Source organism: Mustelus asterias, chromosome 5 (genome assembly GCF_964213995.1).
Source record: "Mustelus asterias chromosome 5, sMusAst1.hap1.1, whole genome shotgun sequence".
In the NCBI taxonomy this organism is placed as follows: domain Eukaryota; kingdom Metazoa; phylum Chordata; class Chondrichthyes; order Carcharhiniformes; family Triakidae; genus Mustelus; species Mustelus asterias.
In genome coordinates, this window is record NC_135805.1 from 80,770,024 (window position 1) to 80,790,145 (window position 20,122).

General features: G+C 43.8%; 1 protein-coding gene across 1 annotated transcript in view; it reads right to left on the bottom strand.

Annotated features, from left to right (window-relative positions):
- LOC144493630 (protein eva-1 homolog A-like) overlaps nt 1-20,122 on the bottom strand; it is a 298,521-nt gene that overhangs the window by 94,817 nt on the left and 183,582 nt on the right. The window contains exon 5 of the mRNA XM_078212884.1: nt 12,926-13,069. Coding sequence (XP_078069010.1) covers nt 12,926-13,069 — 144 coding nt within the window. The remainder of the gene's footprint in view (nt 1-12,925; nt 13,070-20,122) is intronic.

Genomic DNA, 20,122 nt, shown 5'->3' on the forward strand with positions numbered 1-20,122 from the left:
CATTGTGTGTTGTGTCTGTAGGATTGATGCTCGGAGCATGGAGGCTGACAAACTAAAGGAGCTTTATTAACAAAATGTGTTCAGTACAGACTGATTCCTAACTCTGCACAGTTACCCGTGAAAGCAATCAGTAACATCATGCATATATTATTATACAAAACTCAGTGCAGCTTCAGTGCTGCTTCTCCAGATTCAATATAAATGCTTACCATTTCCTTTCCCGTTTAATTTGAATGTCCCCAACAAATTTAAACAAGTGTAACATGAACAATAATCAAACAATCAATATGTCAGACGGCTTGGGGTCAATGGCTGCTGGCGAACCTCAGGCATCTGCTTCTTCGCACTAGTTGTAACTTCTAGCATTTTCGACTTTGTACAAGTGTCGTCTGTGGTTGTTTTGACTGGTGTTGACGTTATAACTAGAGGTCAACTCTGCACTTGGTTTGAAATTGAGGTGCTGTTTCCCTCAGCCGGTTTTGTTGGTGCTAGGGTTTCAGGAAGGTTCAGTTCAGAACCGTGCACAGTTGAATTCAGATTCACTGCAGGTTGTATCCCCGATGGATTGGTTCTCACCAGCAACAGCTGATTCACATTCTTTCTCCAGATGATCTCATTCTGGGTTTGGACAGTACACAAGACAGGTCTAGTCTATATGATGATTGTGGCAGGAACAAATTTCTCTCCTGTAGTGTAGTCCCTAGCCAAAACTTCTTGCCCTTGGCGGAAGATGCAATGTTGTAACCGTTCTCTTTCAAGAAACTTTCAAATTCTTGAGAGACAAACTGATCCATTATCACTCATTAATTGCTCAGGAAATCCTAAAGATTTCTCCTAAACTCTCAATCATCTTTTCTGATGAAGTTGACTTCATTATGACGACCAAAAGAGAAAATGCTGAAAAATCTCAGCAGGTCTGGCAGCATCTTGCTGCCAGACCTGCTGAGATTTTCCAGCATTTTCTCTTTTGGTTTTAGATTCCAGCATCCGCAGTAATTTGCTTTTATTCATTATGATGACTTCTGGCCACTTTGAGCATCGACTTTTGTCCTTCAAAAGGCCCTGCGTAGTCAATGTGCACTTATTGCAAAGCCTCTTGCAGCCATACCCAAGGCTTTTTATACATATATAAAGAGCAAGAGGGTAGCCAGGGAGAAGGTTGGCCCACTCAAGGACAGGAGAGGGAATCTATGCGTGGAGCCAGAGGAAATGGTACTTTGCATCAGTATTCACCAAAGAGAAGGACTTCGTGGATGATGAGTCTGGGAAATGGTGTGTAGATAGTTTGAGTCATGTTGAGATCAAAAAGGAGGTATTGGGGTTCTTGAGAAAGATTAAGGTAGACAAATCCCCAGAGCTTGATGGGATATATCCCAGAATACTGAAAGAAGCAAGGGAGAAAATTGCTCGGGCCTTGAGAGAATCCTTTGTATCCTCACTGGCTACAGGGCAGGTCCCAGAAGATTGGAAAATAGTCAATGTTGTTCATTTGTTTAAGAAGAGTAGCAAGAATAATCCAGGTAATTACAGGCCGGTGAGCCTTACATCAGTGGTAGGGAAATTATTGGAGAGGATTCTTCAAGACAGGATTTATTCCCACTTGGAAAAAAGTGGACGTATTAGTGAGAGGCAACATGGTTTTGTGAAGGGGAGGTCGTGTCTCACGAACTTGATCGGGTTTTTTGAGTAAGTGACGAAGATGATTGATGAGGGTAGGGCAGTGGATGTTGTCTACATGGACTTCAGTAAGGCCTTTGACAAGGTCCCTCATGGCAGACTGGTACAGAAGGTGAAGTCGCATGGGATCAGAGGTGAGCTGGCAAGGCGGATACAAAACTGGCTCAGTCAAAGAAGACAGAGGGTAGCAGTGGAAGGGTGCGTTTCTGAATGGAGGGCTGTGACAAGTGGCATTCCTCAGGGATCAGTGCTGGGAACTTTGCAATTTGTAATATATATATAAACGATTTGGAGGAAAATGTAACTGGTTTGATTAGTAAGTTTGCTGACAACACAAAAGTTTTGTGGATTTGCGGATAGTGATGAAGACTATCAGAGGATACAGCAGGATGTAGATCGGGTTGGAGACTTGGGCGGAGAGATGGCAGATGGAGTTTAATCTGGACAAATGTGAGGTAATGCATTTTGGAAGGTCTAATACAGATAGGAAATATATAGTAAATGGCAGAACCCTTAAGAGAATTGGTAGGCAAAAGGATCTGGGTGTACAGGTACACATGTCACTGAAAGTGGGAATGCACGTGGAGAAGGTAGTCAAGAAGACATACGGCATGCTTGCCTTCATCAGCCGGAGCATTGAGTTTAAAAATTGGCAAGTCATGTTGCAGCTTTATAGAACCTTAATTAGGCCGCACTTGGAATATAGTGTTCAATTCTGGTCGTCACACTACCAGAAGGATGTGGAGGCTTTGCAGAGGGTACGGAAAAGATTTACCAGGATGTTGCCTGGTATGGAGGGCATTAGCTATGAGGAGAGGTTGGAGAAACTTGGTTTGGTCTCACTGGAACAACAGAGGTTGAGGGGCGACCTGATAGATGTCTACAAGATTATGAGGGGCATGGATAGTGTGGATAGTCAGAAGCTTTTTCCCCAGGGGGAAGAGTCAATTACTAGGGGACATAGGTTTGACTTGCGAGGGGCAAGTTTTAAAGGAGATGTACGACACAAGTTTTTCTACACAGAGGGTGGTGGGTGCCTGGAACTCGCTGCTGGGAGAGGTAGTGGAAGCAGATACAATACACAACAAATACACGAATAGGATGGGGATGGTGGGATATGGTCCCTGGAAGGATAGGGGTTTTAGTTCAGTCGGGCAGCATTGTCGGTGCAGGCTTCGACGGCCGAAGGGTCTGTTCCTGTACTGTAATTTTCTTTGTTCTTAGCATTCATGTCGAGAGGGCTAGAATACAAGAGCAGGGATGTACTTCTGAGGCTGTATAAGGCTCTGGTCAGACCCCATTTGGAGCATTGTGAGCAGTTTTGGGCCCCATATCTAAGGAAGGATGTGCTGCCTTTGGAAAGGGTCCAGAGGAGGTTCACAAGAATGATCCCTAGAATGAAGAGCTTGTCATATGATGAACGGTTGAGGACTCTGGGACTGTACTCGTTGAAGTTTAGAAGGATGAGGGGGGATCTTATTGAAACTTACAGGACACTGTGAGGCCTGGATAGAGTGGACATGGAGAGGATGTTTCCACTAGTAGGAAAAACTAGAACCAGAGGACACAACATTAGGCTAAAGGGACGATCCTTTAAAACAGAGATGGGGAGGAATTTCTTCAGCCAGATTGTGGTGAATCTGTGGAACTCTTTGCCGCAGAAGGCTGTGGAGGCCAGGTCATTGAGTGTCTTTAAGACAGAGATAGATAGGTTCTTAATTAATAAGGGGATCAGGGGTTATGGGGAAAAGACAGGAGAATGGGGATGAGAAAAACATCTGCCATGATTCAATGGCGGAGCAGACTCGATGGGCCGAGTGGCCTAATTCTGCTCCTATGTCTTATGGTTATGGTCTTATGATGTGCAGTGCTAACAGTGGCAGGTTTCACATCTTTGCATGCCTTCTCCTCTATTTCTCCATCCACTCCAGGCCACCAGAAATAGCTCCTTGCCATCTCTTTCATTCTCACAATTCCAGAATAGAATCCATAAAATCCTACAGTGCAGAAGGAGGCCATTCAACCCATCAAGTCTGCACCGACTACAATCCCACCCAGGCCCTTTCCCCATAACCCCATACATTTACCCTAGCTAGTCCCCCTGACACGAAGGGGCAATTTAGCATAGCCAATCCACCTAACCCACACATCTTTGGACTGTGGGAGGAAACTGGAGCACCCGGAGGAAACCCACACAGACACGAGGAGAATGTGCAAACTCCACACAGACAGTGACTCAAGCCGAGAATCGAACCCAAGTCCCTGGCGCTATGAGGCAACAGTGCTAACCACTGTGCCACCGTGCCACCCCCCAGACAATGGTACTGGTCTCATTTGTTCAACCTTCGTCTTCTCAATGGTGGCAGAATGATTACTCTGAGCCCCCAAAGAAAGCATCTTGACTGTATGGGTACCTCCAGTCGTCAGGTGGAGTATGGTTTCAGGTCAGGTTTTGATTCTTAGCACCGTACCCAGTACTTTGGGTAGTATTGGATCACTCCAGGTGTACTTCTTTATTTGTCCTGAAGTGATAGATGTACTGCCTACCTGTTCAAAATAGATGGAGCTTCCAGTCAAATTATTTGCTGACAAGCTATTTGGTAGCGATAATCGAGAAAGTCTATCTGCATTACAATCAATACTTAATTATCGATAATGAATGGTATAAATATATGCAGACAAAAACAATGCCCATCTCTGCATTCTACTTGCTGCAAGTGATAGAATTCCTGAGTGTGGTCCAAAGATTGTCATAAATTGAAGATGTTCCGTCAACTGGATGAACTTTTTTCCATACAAGAATTGCTAGAATCTATTCGCTCCAAGGATAATTCCCAAGGCTTCTCTTTTGATTTGTGTATAGTTACTGTAAGTTTGGCTCAATGTTCTGAATGCAAAAGCAATGGATTTCTCTTCACCCAACAGCATGGTGTGGGATACCACCATCCGAACACCATAGCAAGATGCACCACGTGCTAGCTGTAGAGGCAGGTTTGGGTCAAAATGTATCAGGGCTTCAGATTTGAACAACACCTCCTTGCCTTGCACAAAAGCATTGTTGCGCTAATGCGACCACTTCCACTTCTTGTTTTGGCACAGGTTATGCAGCAGTTTTAAAAGGTTGCCAAATCTGGAACAAATCTTCCGTAGTGCTTCAATGATCCTAGGAAGGATCGCAACTGGTTAACATTCTGAAGTGTGGGTGCCTCTCTGATAGCCTTGACCTTCAAGGGAGATTCATGAAGGCCCGTGGTGCCCATCATATTTCCCAAATACTCGACTGAAGACTAGAAGAATTCGCACTTGTCCTTGCCGACTCTCAGTCCATAGTCATCCAATCTTTGAAGTGTGACAATCCAGATTCCGAAGATATTCTTCTTCGTCTTTATCAGTAGCCAAAATGTCATCCAAGTAACATTGGACTCTGTTTAGGCCATTCAGGATTTGGTCCATTGCTCTTTTGAAAAATAGTAAGAGTTTTAACAACACCAGGTTAAAGTCCAACAAGTTTATTTGGTAGCAAATACCATAAGCTTTCGGAGCGCTGCTCCTTTGTCAGATGGAGTGGAAATGTGCTCTCAAACAGTGCACAGAGACACAAAATCAAGTTACAGAATACTGATTAGAATGCGAATCCCTACAGCCAGCCAGGTCTTAAAGATACAGACAATGTGGGTGGAGGGAGCATTAAGCACAGTTTAAAGAGATGTGTATTGTCTCCAGACAGGACAGCCTACAAGTCCAGGAGGCAAGCTGTGGGGGTTACTGATAATGTGACATAAATCCAACATCCCGGTTTAGGCCGTCCTCATGTGTGCGGAACTTGGCCAACAGTTTCTGCTCAGCGACTCTGCGCTGTCGTGTGTCGTGAAGGTCGCCTTGGAGAACGCTTACCTGAAGATCCGAGGCTGAATGCCCGTGACTGCTGAAGTGCTCCCACAGGAAGAGAACAGTCTTGCCTGGTGATTGTCGAGCGGTGTTCATTCATCCGTTGTCGTAGCATCTGCATGGTTTCCCCAACGTACCATGCCTCAGGACATCCTTTCCTGCAGCATATCAGGTAGACAACGTTGGCCGAGTTGCAAGAGTATGTACCGTGTACCTGGTAGATGGTGTTCTCACGTGAGATGATGGCATCCGCGTCGATGATCCGTCACGTCTTGCAGAGGTTGCTGTGGCAGGGTTGTGTGGTGTCGTGGTCACTGTTCTCCTGAAGGCTGGGTAGTTTGCTGCGGACAATGGTCTGTTTGAGGTTGCGCAGTTGTTTGAAGACAAGAAGTGGGGGTGTGGGGATGGCCTTGGCAAGATGTTTGTCTTCATCAATGACATGTTGAAGGCTCTGGAGGAGATGCCGTAGCTTCTCCACTCCAGGGAAGTACTGGACGACGAAGGGTACTCTGTCCACCGTGTCCCGTGTTTGTCTTCTGAGGAGGTCGGTGCGGTTTTTCGCTGTGGTGCGTCTGAACTGTTGATCGATGAGTCGAGCACCATATCCTGTTCTTATGAGGGCATCTTTCAGCGTCTGGAGGTGTCTGTTGCGATCCTCCTCATCCGAGCAGATCCTGTGTATTCGGAGGGCTTGTCCATAGGGGATGGCTTCTTTAATGTGTTTAGGGTGGAAGCTAGAGAAGTGGAGCATCATGAGGTTATCCGTGGGCTTGCGGTACAGTGAGGTGCTGAGGTGACCATCCTTAATGGAGATGTGTGTGTCCAAGAATGCAACCGATTCCGGAGAGTAGTCCATGGTGAGTCTGATGGTGGGATGGAACTTGTTGATGTCATCATATAGTTGTTTCAGTGATTGCTCACCATGACTCCAAAGGAAGAAAATGTCATCGATGTATCTAGTGTATAGCATTGGTTGAAGGTCCTGTGCGGTGAAGAAGTCTTGTTCGAACCTGTGCATGAAGATGTTGGCATATTGAGGTGCGAATTTGGTCCCCATGGCTGTTCCGTGTGTCTGGATGAAGAACTGGTTGTTGAAGGTGAAGACATTGTGATCCAGGATGAAGCAGATGAGTTGTAAAATTGCATCTGGAAACTGGCAGTTGACAGCATTGAGTACTGAGGCATTGAGTACTTTTGAAAAATGCCAGAGCTGATGTGATAACAAATGTTCATCTTCAAAACAAATATTTCTCTGTCTCAATCGTCTTGAGACTTAAGTTCTTGAGGCTTCTGGTTTACATTCATTTGTACGTATGCCTGGCTTAGATCAATCTGCCTCCTGCCTTAGAAACAAGTCATCAGTATGGGGCAGAGGGTATTGTTCCACACACAATACTGGACTAAATGTGACTTTGAAGACTCCGCAAATCTGTACAGATCCATCCTTTTTAATAACTGGTGATTGGTGTAGCCTATTCACTAATGTTGGCAGGTTCCAAGACTCCCACCTTCACCATTCGTCAGCCTCTACTTTTGGCCTGGTAGCATAAGGTACCGATCTTGCCTTCAAGCATTTCGCTTGGCTCCCTTCTTTAATTTAACTGTGATGTCTTTCATACTTCCCATTCTCCATTAAGCAGGCTGTTGTGTTTCTTGAGAATGTTCGTAAGGCCTAATTCTGCATTAGTCATCAGGTTGACTTCGGCCTAATTTAGTCAAATAATTTCTAACCATTTCGACCCATCAATGCCACATAATTACCCTTTAAAATATGTCATGACAAATCTGCCATCTATCCATTCCGTTGTATAGCTATGTCAATGTGCCCCTTCATTGGAACCACTTCACCAGTGTATGCCTTCAACACTATTTTTGAAGGTTTGAAAGGAATGTGTCTGAGTTTTTCTTTTTAGACAGTCTCTGGCACCAGCAGGACAGCTGCCCCAATGTCTACTTCCATCTTTACTGGCTGTCCATCCAACAGTGGAATGATCCGGTTTCTATTGGTAGCACAAGCAATGACTAGAACATTCAATGACAATTCGCCTTCAGACTGCAAGTCTCTTAATTTCTCTCGATCCTTTTGCACAGCATAAACACATTTTCTTCTGTCCTGCCTGCCTACATGTTGCTTTGATTTGTTCTGGTTTCTTCTTATGTTTGCTCGTAGTTTGTTTTTTCTTCCAGTATGCACACTCTATGTGGCCTCTTTTACCACAGCTTCTGCACACAATATCCTTGCACCAGCATTCCATCGCTGAATATCCTGTCTCACATCTGTGGGATGTACGAGTTTGAGTTTCAAAGCCCTTAGGCGTTGGCTCAGACGACATTTTGTGTATCCCATTACTCGTACTGAGCTTCTGAGCTTCTTTTGCAGCCAGCCCCTTTAACACAGCAATTTCCACGGCCTTTTTTAAGAGTGAGATTACTCTCACTTAGCATCCATTTCTGTATTGCCTTGGTTCTCAGACCACAGACTAGTCTGTCCCAAATTGTATCTTTAATACATCACTGAACTCACTGTACTCTCTGCAAATCTTTTTAAAACAGCCACAAATTGTGCAATTGATTCCCTCCCTCTGCTTGATTACGTATGTGAAATCTGAAGCACACTGCAATCACTAAAGACTCTGGTGAATATTGTGCATACAGAATTTCTATGATTTCTTCATATGGATAAAAAAGCTGGTTAGCAGATAGGAAGCAAAGGGTTGGGATAAATGGGTCTTTTTCTGATCGGTGACGAATGGGATTCTGCAGGGATCTGTGCTAGGACCCCAACTGTCCACATTGTATATTCATGATTTGGAAGAGGGAACTGAATGTATTATCTCTAAATTTGCAGATGATACAAAGTTGGGTGAGAGGGTGAGCTGTGAGGAAGATGCAAAGATGCTTTAGCATGATTTGGACAGGCTGAGTGTGTGGGCATCTGCATGGCAGGTGCAGTATGTGGATAAATGTGAGGTTATCTATTTTGGTAGCAATAATAGGAAGACAGTTTATTACTTGAATGGGTGTAAATTGAGAGAGGTAGATACTCAATGAGACCATGGAGTCCTCATGCATCAGTCGCTGAAAGTAAGTGCACAGGTACAGCAGGCAGTAAAGAAGGCAAATGGTATGCTGGCCTTCATTGCGAGAGGATTTGAGTATAGGGATAAGGAAGTTTTGCTGCAATTGTATAGGGCATTGGTGAGGCCACACCTGGAGTATTGTGTGCAGTTTTGGTGTCCTTATCTGAGGAAGAATGTCCTTGCTATAGAGGGAGTACAGCGAAGGTTTACCAGGCCGATTCCTGGGATAGCAAGTCTGTCATGAGGAGAGACCAAGTCGGTTAGGGTTATATTCACTGGAGTTTAGAAGAGTGAGAGGGGGGAATCTCATAGAAACTTATAAAATTCTAACAGGGTTAGACAGGGGTAGATTCAGAAAGAATGTTCCCAATAGTGAGGGGTCCAGAACTAGGGGTCATAGTTTGAGGATAAGGGGCAAACGTTTTAGAACTGAGGTGAGGATAAATTTCTTCACCCAGAGGATGATGAATGTGTGGAATTCACTGCCACAGAAAGTAGTTGAGGCCAAAACATTGTCTGATTTCAAGAAGAAATTAGATATAGCTCTTGGGTTAAAGGTATCAAGGGATGTAAGAGGAAGTGGGGGGATCAGGATATTGAATTCGATGATCAGCCATGATCAAGATGAAGGCAGGAGCAGGCTCAAAGGGCCTAGTTTCTATGTTTCTATGTCTTAGAGCCTGGCTTCTCTGGCTGCACTAAACTTCTGAGGAGATTAATCACTTTTCCCCCCTTAACTCAGGAATGTGGGAACATAGAACATAGAACAGTACAGCACAGAACAGGCCCTTCAGCCCATGATGTTGTGCCGAGCTTTATCTGAAACCAAGATCAAGCTATCCCACTCCCTATCATCCTGGTGTGCTCCATGTGCCCATCCAATAACCGCTTAAATGTTCCTAAAGTGTCTGACTCCACTATTACTGCAGGCAGTCCATTCCACACCCAACCACTCTCTGCGTAAAGAACCTACCTCTGATATCTTTCCTATATCTCCCACCACGAACCCTATAGTTATGCCCCCTTGTAATAGCTCCATCCACCCGAGGAAATAGTCTTTGAACGTTCACTCTATCTATCCCCTTCATCATTTTATAAACCTCTATTAAGTCTCCCCTCAGCCGCCTCTGCTCCAGAGAGAACAGCCCTAGCTCCCTCAACCTTTCCTCATAAGACCTACCCTCCAAACCAGGCAGCATCCTGGTAAATCTCCTCTGCACTCTTTCCAGCGCTTCCACATCCTTCTTATAGTGAGGTGACCAGAACTGCACACAATATTCCAAATGTGGTCTCACCAAGGTCCTGTACAGTTGCAGCATAACCCCACGGCTCTTAAACTCCAACCCCCTGTTAATAAAAGCTAACACACTATAGGCCTTCTTCACAGCTCTTCTGCTGTTTTGTTTGCTTGCACATAATAGCCAAACTGTACCGTATAGGAGCTCCACCACTCCACAGTTTTGTCCAAGTGTCCCATGGTGCCAAAAACTCCCACCATATTCTTCCTAATGGAGGTTCCTCCATATGCACAGTGAGCAATGCGTTTTCAGCAGTTACCTTGTTTTTCCCTTGTATAACAAGGCACAACTCGAGCTTCAGACTCTTTTTATAAACAGCCCCAGCTGTATGTTTGCTTCTGTGCTCCCTCTTTAATCACCTTGCAGGGCAATCATTAATCACATCCACTGAGCCGGTTCTGCCTGGAGCACGTGGAGTCCTTTTTCCAGTGATTTATTTCCTTCCGGTGACTCGTAAGCGTCGTTCAACATCCTCGTCACCAATTTCTGTGCTGTGTCTGCAGGATTGATGCTCGGAGGCACGGCGACTGATAAACTAAAGAAGCTTTGTGAACAAGGTATGGTTTGATACAGGCTGCTTCTTTACCCTCGCTAGCAATCAGCAATGTCACTGTATATTTATTACATAGTGCTCAATGCAGCTTCAGTGCTGCTTCTCTGAAATCAATATAAATACATAACATGATGAACATCCACTAGATTACAGGAGTTACTATACAAAAGCTCATTCATTCCAAGTACATATTGAAAGGTTTTATTAATGAGACCTCATTCCAAAATGTTCACCAACAGTCATGTTCTGCACTCAAACCAATGTAAAACATTATAAATTAAGTTTGTCTTAATTGCATTCAATAATTTAATAATGGGCAACACGGTGCCACAGTGGTTAGCACATGCTACCTCACAGCTCCAGGGACCTGGGTTCAATTCCGCCCTTGGGTGTCTGTCTGGAATTTGCACGTTCTCCCCGTGTATGCCTGGGTTTTCTCCGGGTGCTCCGGTTTCCTCCCACAGTCTAAAGATATAAAGGTTAGGTGGATTGGCCATGCTAACTTGCCCTTTGCTGTCCCAAGATGTGTAAGTTAGGTGGATGAGTGTGATTACAGGGATAGAGCTGGAGAGAGGACCTGGGTGAGACACTCTGTCAGAGATTCAGTGCAGACGTGATGGGCCGAATAGTCTCTTCTGCACTATAGGGGTTCGATGATTCTATTAAAATTTCCCTTTGCACTAGATTAATATCAGTGCATTGTTACCCAAGGATGTATTTATATTTTGGAGAAGAATTTTAATGGGGGGGGGTCCCCAATCTACTCCCACAATGTTCAAGATCCACAAAAACATAGGAGAAAGGACACAAGCCATTGTTTTTATCCATTTATGTTTTTTCATTGAGTGAGAGAAGCAAGTCTCACTCCTCTTTACTCCACAATTGGATCAGCATTTAACTCCACAATTACACTGCTCAAGTTTAATAGCATCCTCTCCTCATACACTGAACTGAATATTCGAGGAACTGCGTAATTTACCACTTTACACCAACATCAAGATTACATTTCAGAAAGTTATCTTCTAATTCATTTCCAATTTATCTGCCATCACAATTCCACACTTCCAACATTATATCTGACTTACCAGGCGGGGATTTACGGCCTCTCTCATCCCGAAACCGTAAAATCCTGCCCGAGGTTAACGGACTTTCCCATGCTCCACCCCGCACCCGCTCCAATTCCTGTGGCAGGCGGGGCGGGAAAATTTTGGCCATCAAGTGTACAATGCTAACATTGAAGACAACTGCACAGTAGTTTTGCAAGAAACATGAGATTACAATGCTAAATTCAAATTAAAACACAACTCGTTAGTGAAGCATTCCAAACTGAACTCTGAGAAATCATACTGCAAACTAGTTCAAGGGTAGAAATGCAGAAGCAGATTTTGTTTTTCTCTAGAGTGTAACAGATAGAGATACATGTTTTACATTTTGGGATGGGATTCAACAATTGGAAGTTGAAAATTAAATCAGTTAAGATAACTCTTTGTCCATTCTAAAAGCCTACATTTCCTTTCAATTTTGTTTTCACTTTCATTAATTTTATCCCATCACCTCCTCTTCCACGCAAGCCTCCCATCCATTGACTCTGTCTACACTTCCCACTGCCTTGGAAAAGCAGCCAGCATAATCAAGGTCCCCTCTTCCACCTTCTCCCGTCAGGAAAAGATACAAAAGTCTGAGGTCACGTACCAACCGGCTCAAGAACAGCTTCTTCCCTACTGCTGTCAGACTTTTGAATGGACCCACCTCACATTAAGTTGATCTTTCTCTACACCCTAGCTATGACTGTAACACTACATTCTGCACCTTCTCCTTTCCTTCTCTATGAATGGTATGCTTTGTCTGAATAACGCGCAAGAAACAATAGTTTTCACCGTATACATGTAACAATAATAAATCAAATCAAATGAAATCCTATAGGAAGGTAAACACTTTCCACTGTATGATTGTGTTATTTCTAATCTTAAACGTAATCTTTCTGACTGAGTTGATGGTATTCATATTATTACAGCTGAGTTATTGAAGTATATTCAGACTCATTTCAGGTAGTAATATCAGAAGGATTTGACTTCATGCCAACATGCCTGGCTAAGTTCAGATACAGGTCAAAAACATAAAAAGCACTATACCACAACACTAGTATGTTACAACATAAGAAAACAACCGGTTGGTCCATCAAGCTTGCCTCACACCAGGATATCTGACGCATCCCTCCCCACTACCAAACCTCCTGCAGCCATGTAATCTCCAAGGAGAGGCAGAAACTCAGGGTTTTGAAGAAAAGAAATACACCAGAAATTTCCTCTCAGGTGATCAAAACTAGTCCAGGAGATTACACAGTTGTCACCCTTTGAGTTATATTTATACAAGTTAAATAATGAGCTGCTGGATGTTGACAATGTTGAGAGTGAATTCCACTGTCTTACCGCAGGTGTAGATGACATTGAGGAATTTGCGGATGCCTGGATAACAGGGATCACCAAACTCATAGGAACTGGCATATACACTGCAACTTCTCTTCCCGTGGCATCGTTTAGTCATAATCTGTAAAGCTAAGGTTGACTGGCAGTCTGGAAGAAACATAATAATGAGGCATAAGTAGTGATTCAGATCTCCGCACAGCCCTATGTTTAAATAATTCAGCAGCTACTAGTCAAAGGTAGCTCTGTCTATCTGGACAAAACGCATTGGCAACATGAGTCAATTTTTAAACTTCACTTTACATGTTCAGAAAAGAATCAATAGCTGATACAAAATGTCTATGTTTCTCGTAATATTAATCTTGCTTCCTTGAACAGCAAAGAATACAGGCAGCTAAGGACAAAGGCAATCTAGAAAGACTGAGGAGTCCCAACAAAATCAGACAATTCATCCTTGCCCGCACTGAGGAAAGCCATGCAGGTCAGCAGTCAGGATCTACAGCCATATTAGAATGCACAACAAATCATCCTCATTAATAAAGGGAGACAGGCGATGACATGATAACAACACCTAATCTGTCACCGTGGCCTGGATGGTATGTATCTCCTTGTTCTCACCAGAACGACAGAGGTTGGGAGCGACCTGATAGAGGTTTACAAGCTTATGAGTAGCATGGACAGAATGGATAGTCAGATGCTCTTTCCTCGGGTAGAAAAGTCAAGTACTCGGGGACATAGGTTTGAAGGGAAAAGTTTAGAGGAGATGTGCGAAGCATGTTTTTTTACACAGAGGGTGGTGAATGTCTGGAACGCGCTGCCTGGGGAGCTGGTGGGAGCAGGTACGATAGCAGCATTTAAGGGTATCTAGACGAATAGAAGAGTAGAATGGGAATGGAAGGATACGGATTCCGTAAGTGCTTACAGTTTTAGTTTAGGCAGGCATCATGATCGGCGCAGGCTTGGAAGGCCGAAAGGCCTGTTCCTGTGCTGTACTGCTCTTTGTTCTTTGTTTCACAGTAACTTCATTGCAGTGTTAATATAAGCCTTACTTGTGACTAACGAATAAACTTTACTTTAATTTCTCTTTGTTCTTTGGTAAAGGCAGATACAAAGTATTTATTCAATACCTCAGCCTGGCCCCTGCCTCCATGTTTAAATCCTGTTTTTGGTCCCTAATTGGCTCAATTCCTCCTTTTCCAACCCATTTACTATTTATGTGCCTATGAAAGAATTTGGGATTCCCTTTTCTGCTGGCTGCTTAAATCTTAGCCAGGACAGGGGTCGAACCTGCAGCCATGCTACTCTTAGCACCATGCCCTTATCATCTGAGCAAGCCCCCAATGCAGTACTCTCCCATTAGGGTTTGCTGGGCAACCTTTGGAATGATGTGGAGATGTCGGCGTTGGACTGGGGTAAACACAGTAAGAAGTCTCACAACACCTGGTTAAAGTCCAACAGGTTTATTTGGTAGCAAAAGCCACTAGCTTTCGGAGCGCTGCTCCTTCGTCAAGTAAGTGGGAGTTCTGTTCACAAACAGGGCATATAAAGACACAAACTCAATTTACAAAATAATGGTTGGAATGCGAGTTTATACAGGTAATCAAGTCTTAAAGGTACAGACAATGTGAGTGGAGAGAGGGTTCAGCACAGTTAAAGAGATGTGTATTGTCTCCAGACAGGACAGTTAGTGAGATTTTGCAAGCCCAGGCAAGTCGTGGCGGTTACAGATAGTGTGACATGAACCCAAGATCCCGGTTGAGGCCGTCCTCGTGTGTACGGAACTTGGCTATCAGTTTCTGCTCAGTGGCTCTGCATGTGTGTCATGAAGGCCACCTTGGAGAACGCTTTCCCGAAGATCAGAGGCCGAATGCCCATGACCGCTGAAGTGTTCCCCAACAGGAAGAGAACACTCTTGCCTGGTGATTGTCGAGCGGCGTTCATTCATCCGTGGTCGTAGCATCTGCATGGTCTCCCCAATGTACCATGCCTCAGGACATCCTTTCCTGCAGCGTATCAGGTAGACAACGTTGGCCGAGTTGCAAGAGTACGTACCATGTACCTGGTGGATGGTGTTCTCATGTGAGATGATGGCATCCGTGTCGATGATCCGGCACGTCTTGCAGAGGTTGCTGTGGCAGGGTTGTGTGGTGTCGTGGTCACTGTTCTCCTGAAGGCTGGGAAGTTTGCTGCGCACAATGGTCTGTTTGAGGTTGTGCAGTTGTTTGAAGGCAAGAAGTGGGGGTGTGGGAATGGCCTTGGTGAGATGTTCGTCTTCATCAATGACATGTTGAAGGCTCCGGAGAAGATGTTGTAGCTTCTCCGCTCCGGGGAAGTACTGGACGACGAAGGGTACTCTGTCCACCGTGTCCCGTGTTTGTCTTCTGAGGAGGTCGGTGCAGTTGTTCGCTGTGGCACGTCAGAACTGTCGATCGATGAGTCGAGCGCCATATCCTGTTCTTATGAGGGCATCTTTCAGTGTTTGGAGGTGTCTGTTGCGAAGCCATGGTTTGGAAGCTATGGGAAAGCGATGTGACTTCCATTAAAACCCTGTGCTTCCACCAAATTGCAATGGGCTCTGCAATAGTTGGTATCAAATGGCCGGTTAATCTGCCTAACTGACATTGCGTTGCCAGCAGACATGGTTCCCTTGATGGGCTCTTCCCACCCCCAATTTAATTAAGAAGAGTTTTCCAGAAGCCAGAAATCCGATGCAGGTACTCACATCAATTCTCCTGCAGGAAAACACATCACAGGCAGCTGGAAAATCCTGGCCACAGACTTGAATGGAGCAAGCATGAGGGGTCAGATCCCCTTTTCTCTCAATAAACCTCAAAGGTAAATAGCATAATTCACACTTCCACCCTAGAGCTTCACCGGCTTTTCTACTTAATTTACAGGAATGTGGGTATCTCCAGTAAGGCCACCATTTATTGTCCATCAGTAATTTCTCTGGAAAAGATGATGGTGAGCTGACTTCTTCAATAAGATTGTATGTTTTACTAGGCTATTTCAAAGTACAGCTTAGAGTCAACCACATTATCCTAGTCAAGAGTTAGATATAAGCCAGACCAGACAAGGATGGCAGATTTCCTTCCCAAAAGGACGGGAACCTGAGGTTTTGTTTTACAACAATCTGATAATTTTGTTAATTACTGACACTAGCTTTTTATTCCAGATTTTATTTAATTAATCAACTTGAAATTCCCCAGCTGCTGTGGTGGGCTTTGAACTCATATCTCCGGATCATTAGTTTAGGCCTCGAGATAGCGAGCCCAATAACATAACCACTACACCCCTTTTTTGTGGATGCTGAAACCAGAAGTAAGAGGAGAAAGTGCTGGAAATACTCAGCTGGTCTGGCAGCATCTGTGGAGATAAAAATAGAGTTAACAGGCGCATTTTTGGGTTGAGTGGGAGATTACATCGGGCGGGGAGAGGTGGCGGAGGAGGTAGTAAAGAAGGCTGGAAGGTGACTCGCTTTGTGCCAGCCCACCCCACAACCATAACATGTAGTGGGCAACCTTGGGGCGGCACGGTAGCACAGTGGTTAGCACTGCTGCTTCACAGCTCCAGGGACCTGGGTTCGATTCCCGGCTCGGGTCACTGTCTGTGTGGAGTTTGCACATTCTCCTCGTGTCTGCGTGGGTTTCCTCCGGGTGCTCCGGTTTCCTCCCACAGTCCAAAGATGTGCGGGCTAGGTTGATTGGCCATGCTAAAATTGCCCCTTAGTGTCCTGGGATGCGTAGATTAGAGGGATTAGTGGGTAAAATATGTAGGGATATGGGGGTAGGGCCTGGGTGGGATTGTGGTCGGTGCAGACTCGATGGGCCGAATGGCCTCTTTCTGTACTGTAGGGTTTCTATGATTTCTTTCTATGAACCTAAATTGATGGAGATTGGGATTTCCGCCCTTCGCTCAAAAGTGCCATCCTTGGGAGCTGCCAATTGAATTGGCCAGCAGCTCCATCAGTCCCGGCATGCCAGGGCTGAGTGGTGGACACTGCTGGGACTGAGGAAGATCATTGTTGCTCCAAGTAAGCAAGTCCCTGGGCTTTAGGGCAGGAGGGACCCATATCCCTTCCCAGATCCCAGGGGTGGGGTAGGGGGGAGGGAGGATCTGCACAGGGCAATCCCAAATGTAGTCCTCCGCCATTTCTTTTCTGTTATTTCTAATGTAGGCTTTCAAAAGTGGCCTGCCCACTCTTGCCTGATGGCCCAGGCCACCATTTTATGGCATGGTGAGCGTATTATTAAGGTCAATCGGTTTGTTAACAAGCCTAAATAACCCTTAATTATTAATTTATATATGGTGCCAGACCCACCCATTCATGTTATCAGAGCAAGCTCGGGGACGGATGGGAAACTGGAGGACAGTCACCCAACCGATTTTGCATGCCCTCTGCCAAAAACACACCAAGCAATGGCACATAAAATCCAACCCAACATTTCAATTATGTCTTGGATTCATGAGATTGCCTGACCTCATCACTCAGATTCCCAACATACATTTCAAGCCTGATACCTGTCAAACCTTAAACACTAAAAACTAGAGGCAAAGAAATGAACTGCAAGTCCATTCATAACTACAGCATAGAAAGATAGGTTGATGGGTTAATGTTTCAAGTTCAAATTGTTTGTCAGAATGTCACCAGAAGGAAGTCTACTCTGAAACATTAGCGTAGCTTTTCCTTTTACATATACTGATGGACACCCAGCATCTAATGAGGTAATCCCAACATGTAAAATTCATAAAGACCTTCTGAAATCAAGCTCTGTCGGACTTTAAAGAAACAACCTGCAAAATGATATTGAATTTTAATGGAAATTAAAGAGCTAAATATTATATCAGTCATTGATAAGATTTGATTAATTGTCAAATTTTAATATTGATAATGGCAGAGTTGTAATCGGCTCAAAGGTTAACATAATTGATGATTGCCAGACATAAAGCAAAACTAAACTGGCATAAAAACAGCTTATTGTTTCATCTGCAATAAATTGTGTTGATGTTTGCGTGAACTATTCCTCAGAATTATTATTGTACAGAGATATTTCTTCAACACATTAATTTCGCTTGCAGGGAGAATCTCTCTTTTTAAGGGCCATTTCCTCAGTCTTATGTTTTTCTATCACACATACAAGAGGAATGGGAGTACAGTCGCCTCAAGCCTCCATCAGTGTCATTCTAAAGTTATAATTTAGCCTACTGGTGGATACTTTAGGAAAGGCAAGATGGTAAATCTGCCTCCAATCTTCCTTTCTCTCTCTAGAAAAATATTTCTCTGCTCAGACATTCCAGGGGCTGAAATTAGCAGGGCCATTTTCTAATTGCAACTTGCCAGTGGGCAATCTTGATGAGTTGCTGCATTTTTCAGGGGACAAAAAAAGAGAAAATTAAAATATTTTGACCTTTGGGCTGTTGGGTGAGGTTCCTCACTGCCTGCATCTCATCGGTAAATCAGCTTTAAATCTCAGGTCGTGTAACATTCCTCAGTCAGCTTCTGTTTTGTGATTAACCCAAGTGATAAACGCTGATATCAAGAACCACAAAATGCCATCACATTTGTGGAACTCAAGCTCTAAAACTTCTGCTACTGACTTTTGCATCAATAAATCTGAAGTGTTACCAGACAGTCCCAGCAACTTACTTAGACTGAAATCATTGCTCTCAGTCAAATCACCTCAGAAACATATCTATGTTACACTACTGTTAGCTAAGGCTGTAGGCTTATACTAGCATTAATTTGGTCATAAGATGCTAAACAACTCTAATTTTGCTTTTTTGGTATTGCTTAAACCTTGAGTTTTCTCCCTTCCCATTCTGCCTCAGAAGTACAGAATTTGATGAATTTGGTCATTGGGATAGGTCTGGTATGGCCTCAGTGCAGACCCATCCAATGACGGGAAACTGTGCCAGGAAACAGGCAGAAAACAGCCACAGGCCTGGCCATTGGCCTTGAGGTTTTCTGGCTCCTGTTGAGAAAACAACATCTAGAAAGCCTTCATGCCCAAAGGTTGTTCAGGAACTATAAATTAAATTAAATCAAACCTCAGCCTTCACTGCCTGAACCCAACTATCTTCCAAACGGAGGGAGTCCTGGCATTAAGCCTAACAATAGCTTCATTTGGCATCCTTGCCAGGGAGGAAAAAAGCATCTATACCATCCAGGCTTGTTGTCATGTATCTGCTGTATTTGAACAAGCACTGAAAATTCTGGAACAATGTAAGGAAGCAGAGACCAAATATAGCATGTTTCCATCCCCCTTTCTTCTCCTAAGAAATCCTGTTACAACTGAGAGAGGTGTTAAGACCTACACCTACTTCCTAAACCTGATAACTTGTTCCCATACATCTAAACTGCCTTCCTATTTAGGCTAACTCAGTGATCTGTTCCTGCCCCTTTCTCATATTAAACAACCAATTTATATTAAAACTTTCACATTACAGATAATTGTAAAATATTATCAACAATTACTGTCATGGCATTTATCTACAATGTTAACTGTACCTGGACTCAGCACAATTTACAATATCATACAAGCCAGCATCACTGTGTTTCATTCATATTCTTCCTTTGCTATCTTGACAAGCGGAGAATAGGAACAAAAGTGAATTTGTTTCATATTGTCAACAATATGAAAGAATGCATTATTTTAAGAAATCATTTAAGTATATTCCAAGTGGAAAAGGTCAATTGCACAAGGCAGAAAACCTTTCAGATTTTCTGAGCAGCACAGCTGAAATGTTAAGGAAATCCTTGCACACCTCAATGAAAACATAGACACGGAGACCACTTGTATATACAAGCATTTTATGAAAAAGTGCTTCAATGACCTAAAGAGTTAAATTAAGTGTCAGAAAGCAGAGTCTTATTTTCTTCTTAATCAGCATGAAAAATTCATGCCTTATATCTCGGGGACAGTTGTAGTGATTGATGAGCGGTTTATCAGTACAATGGATCTCACTGTCATACTGTTCACTGACAAAGCTTCGTAAATAACTTTGCCAAACCCTGCTTGCTCAAATTTCAACCCTACACTTTGTTACTTATTGTTATACCCAAAATTACAGAATGTATTTGAACTAGGGAATGTGGCCTCAGGTTACAGAAATAATACATTTCTTTCAAAGTACAGTGTGAATAGCCATACTTTAAATAATAGTGGCACCTGGTGGGAATACCTAGTCCCACCAGCGGTGGGC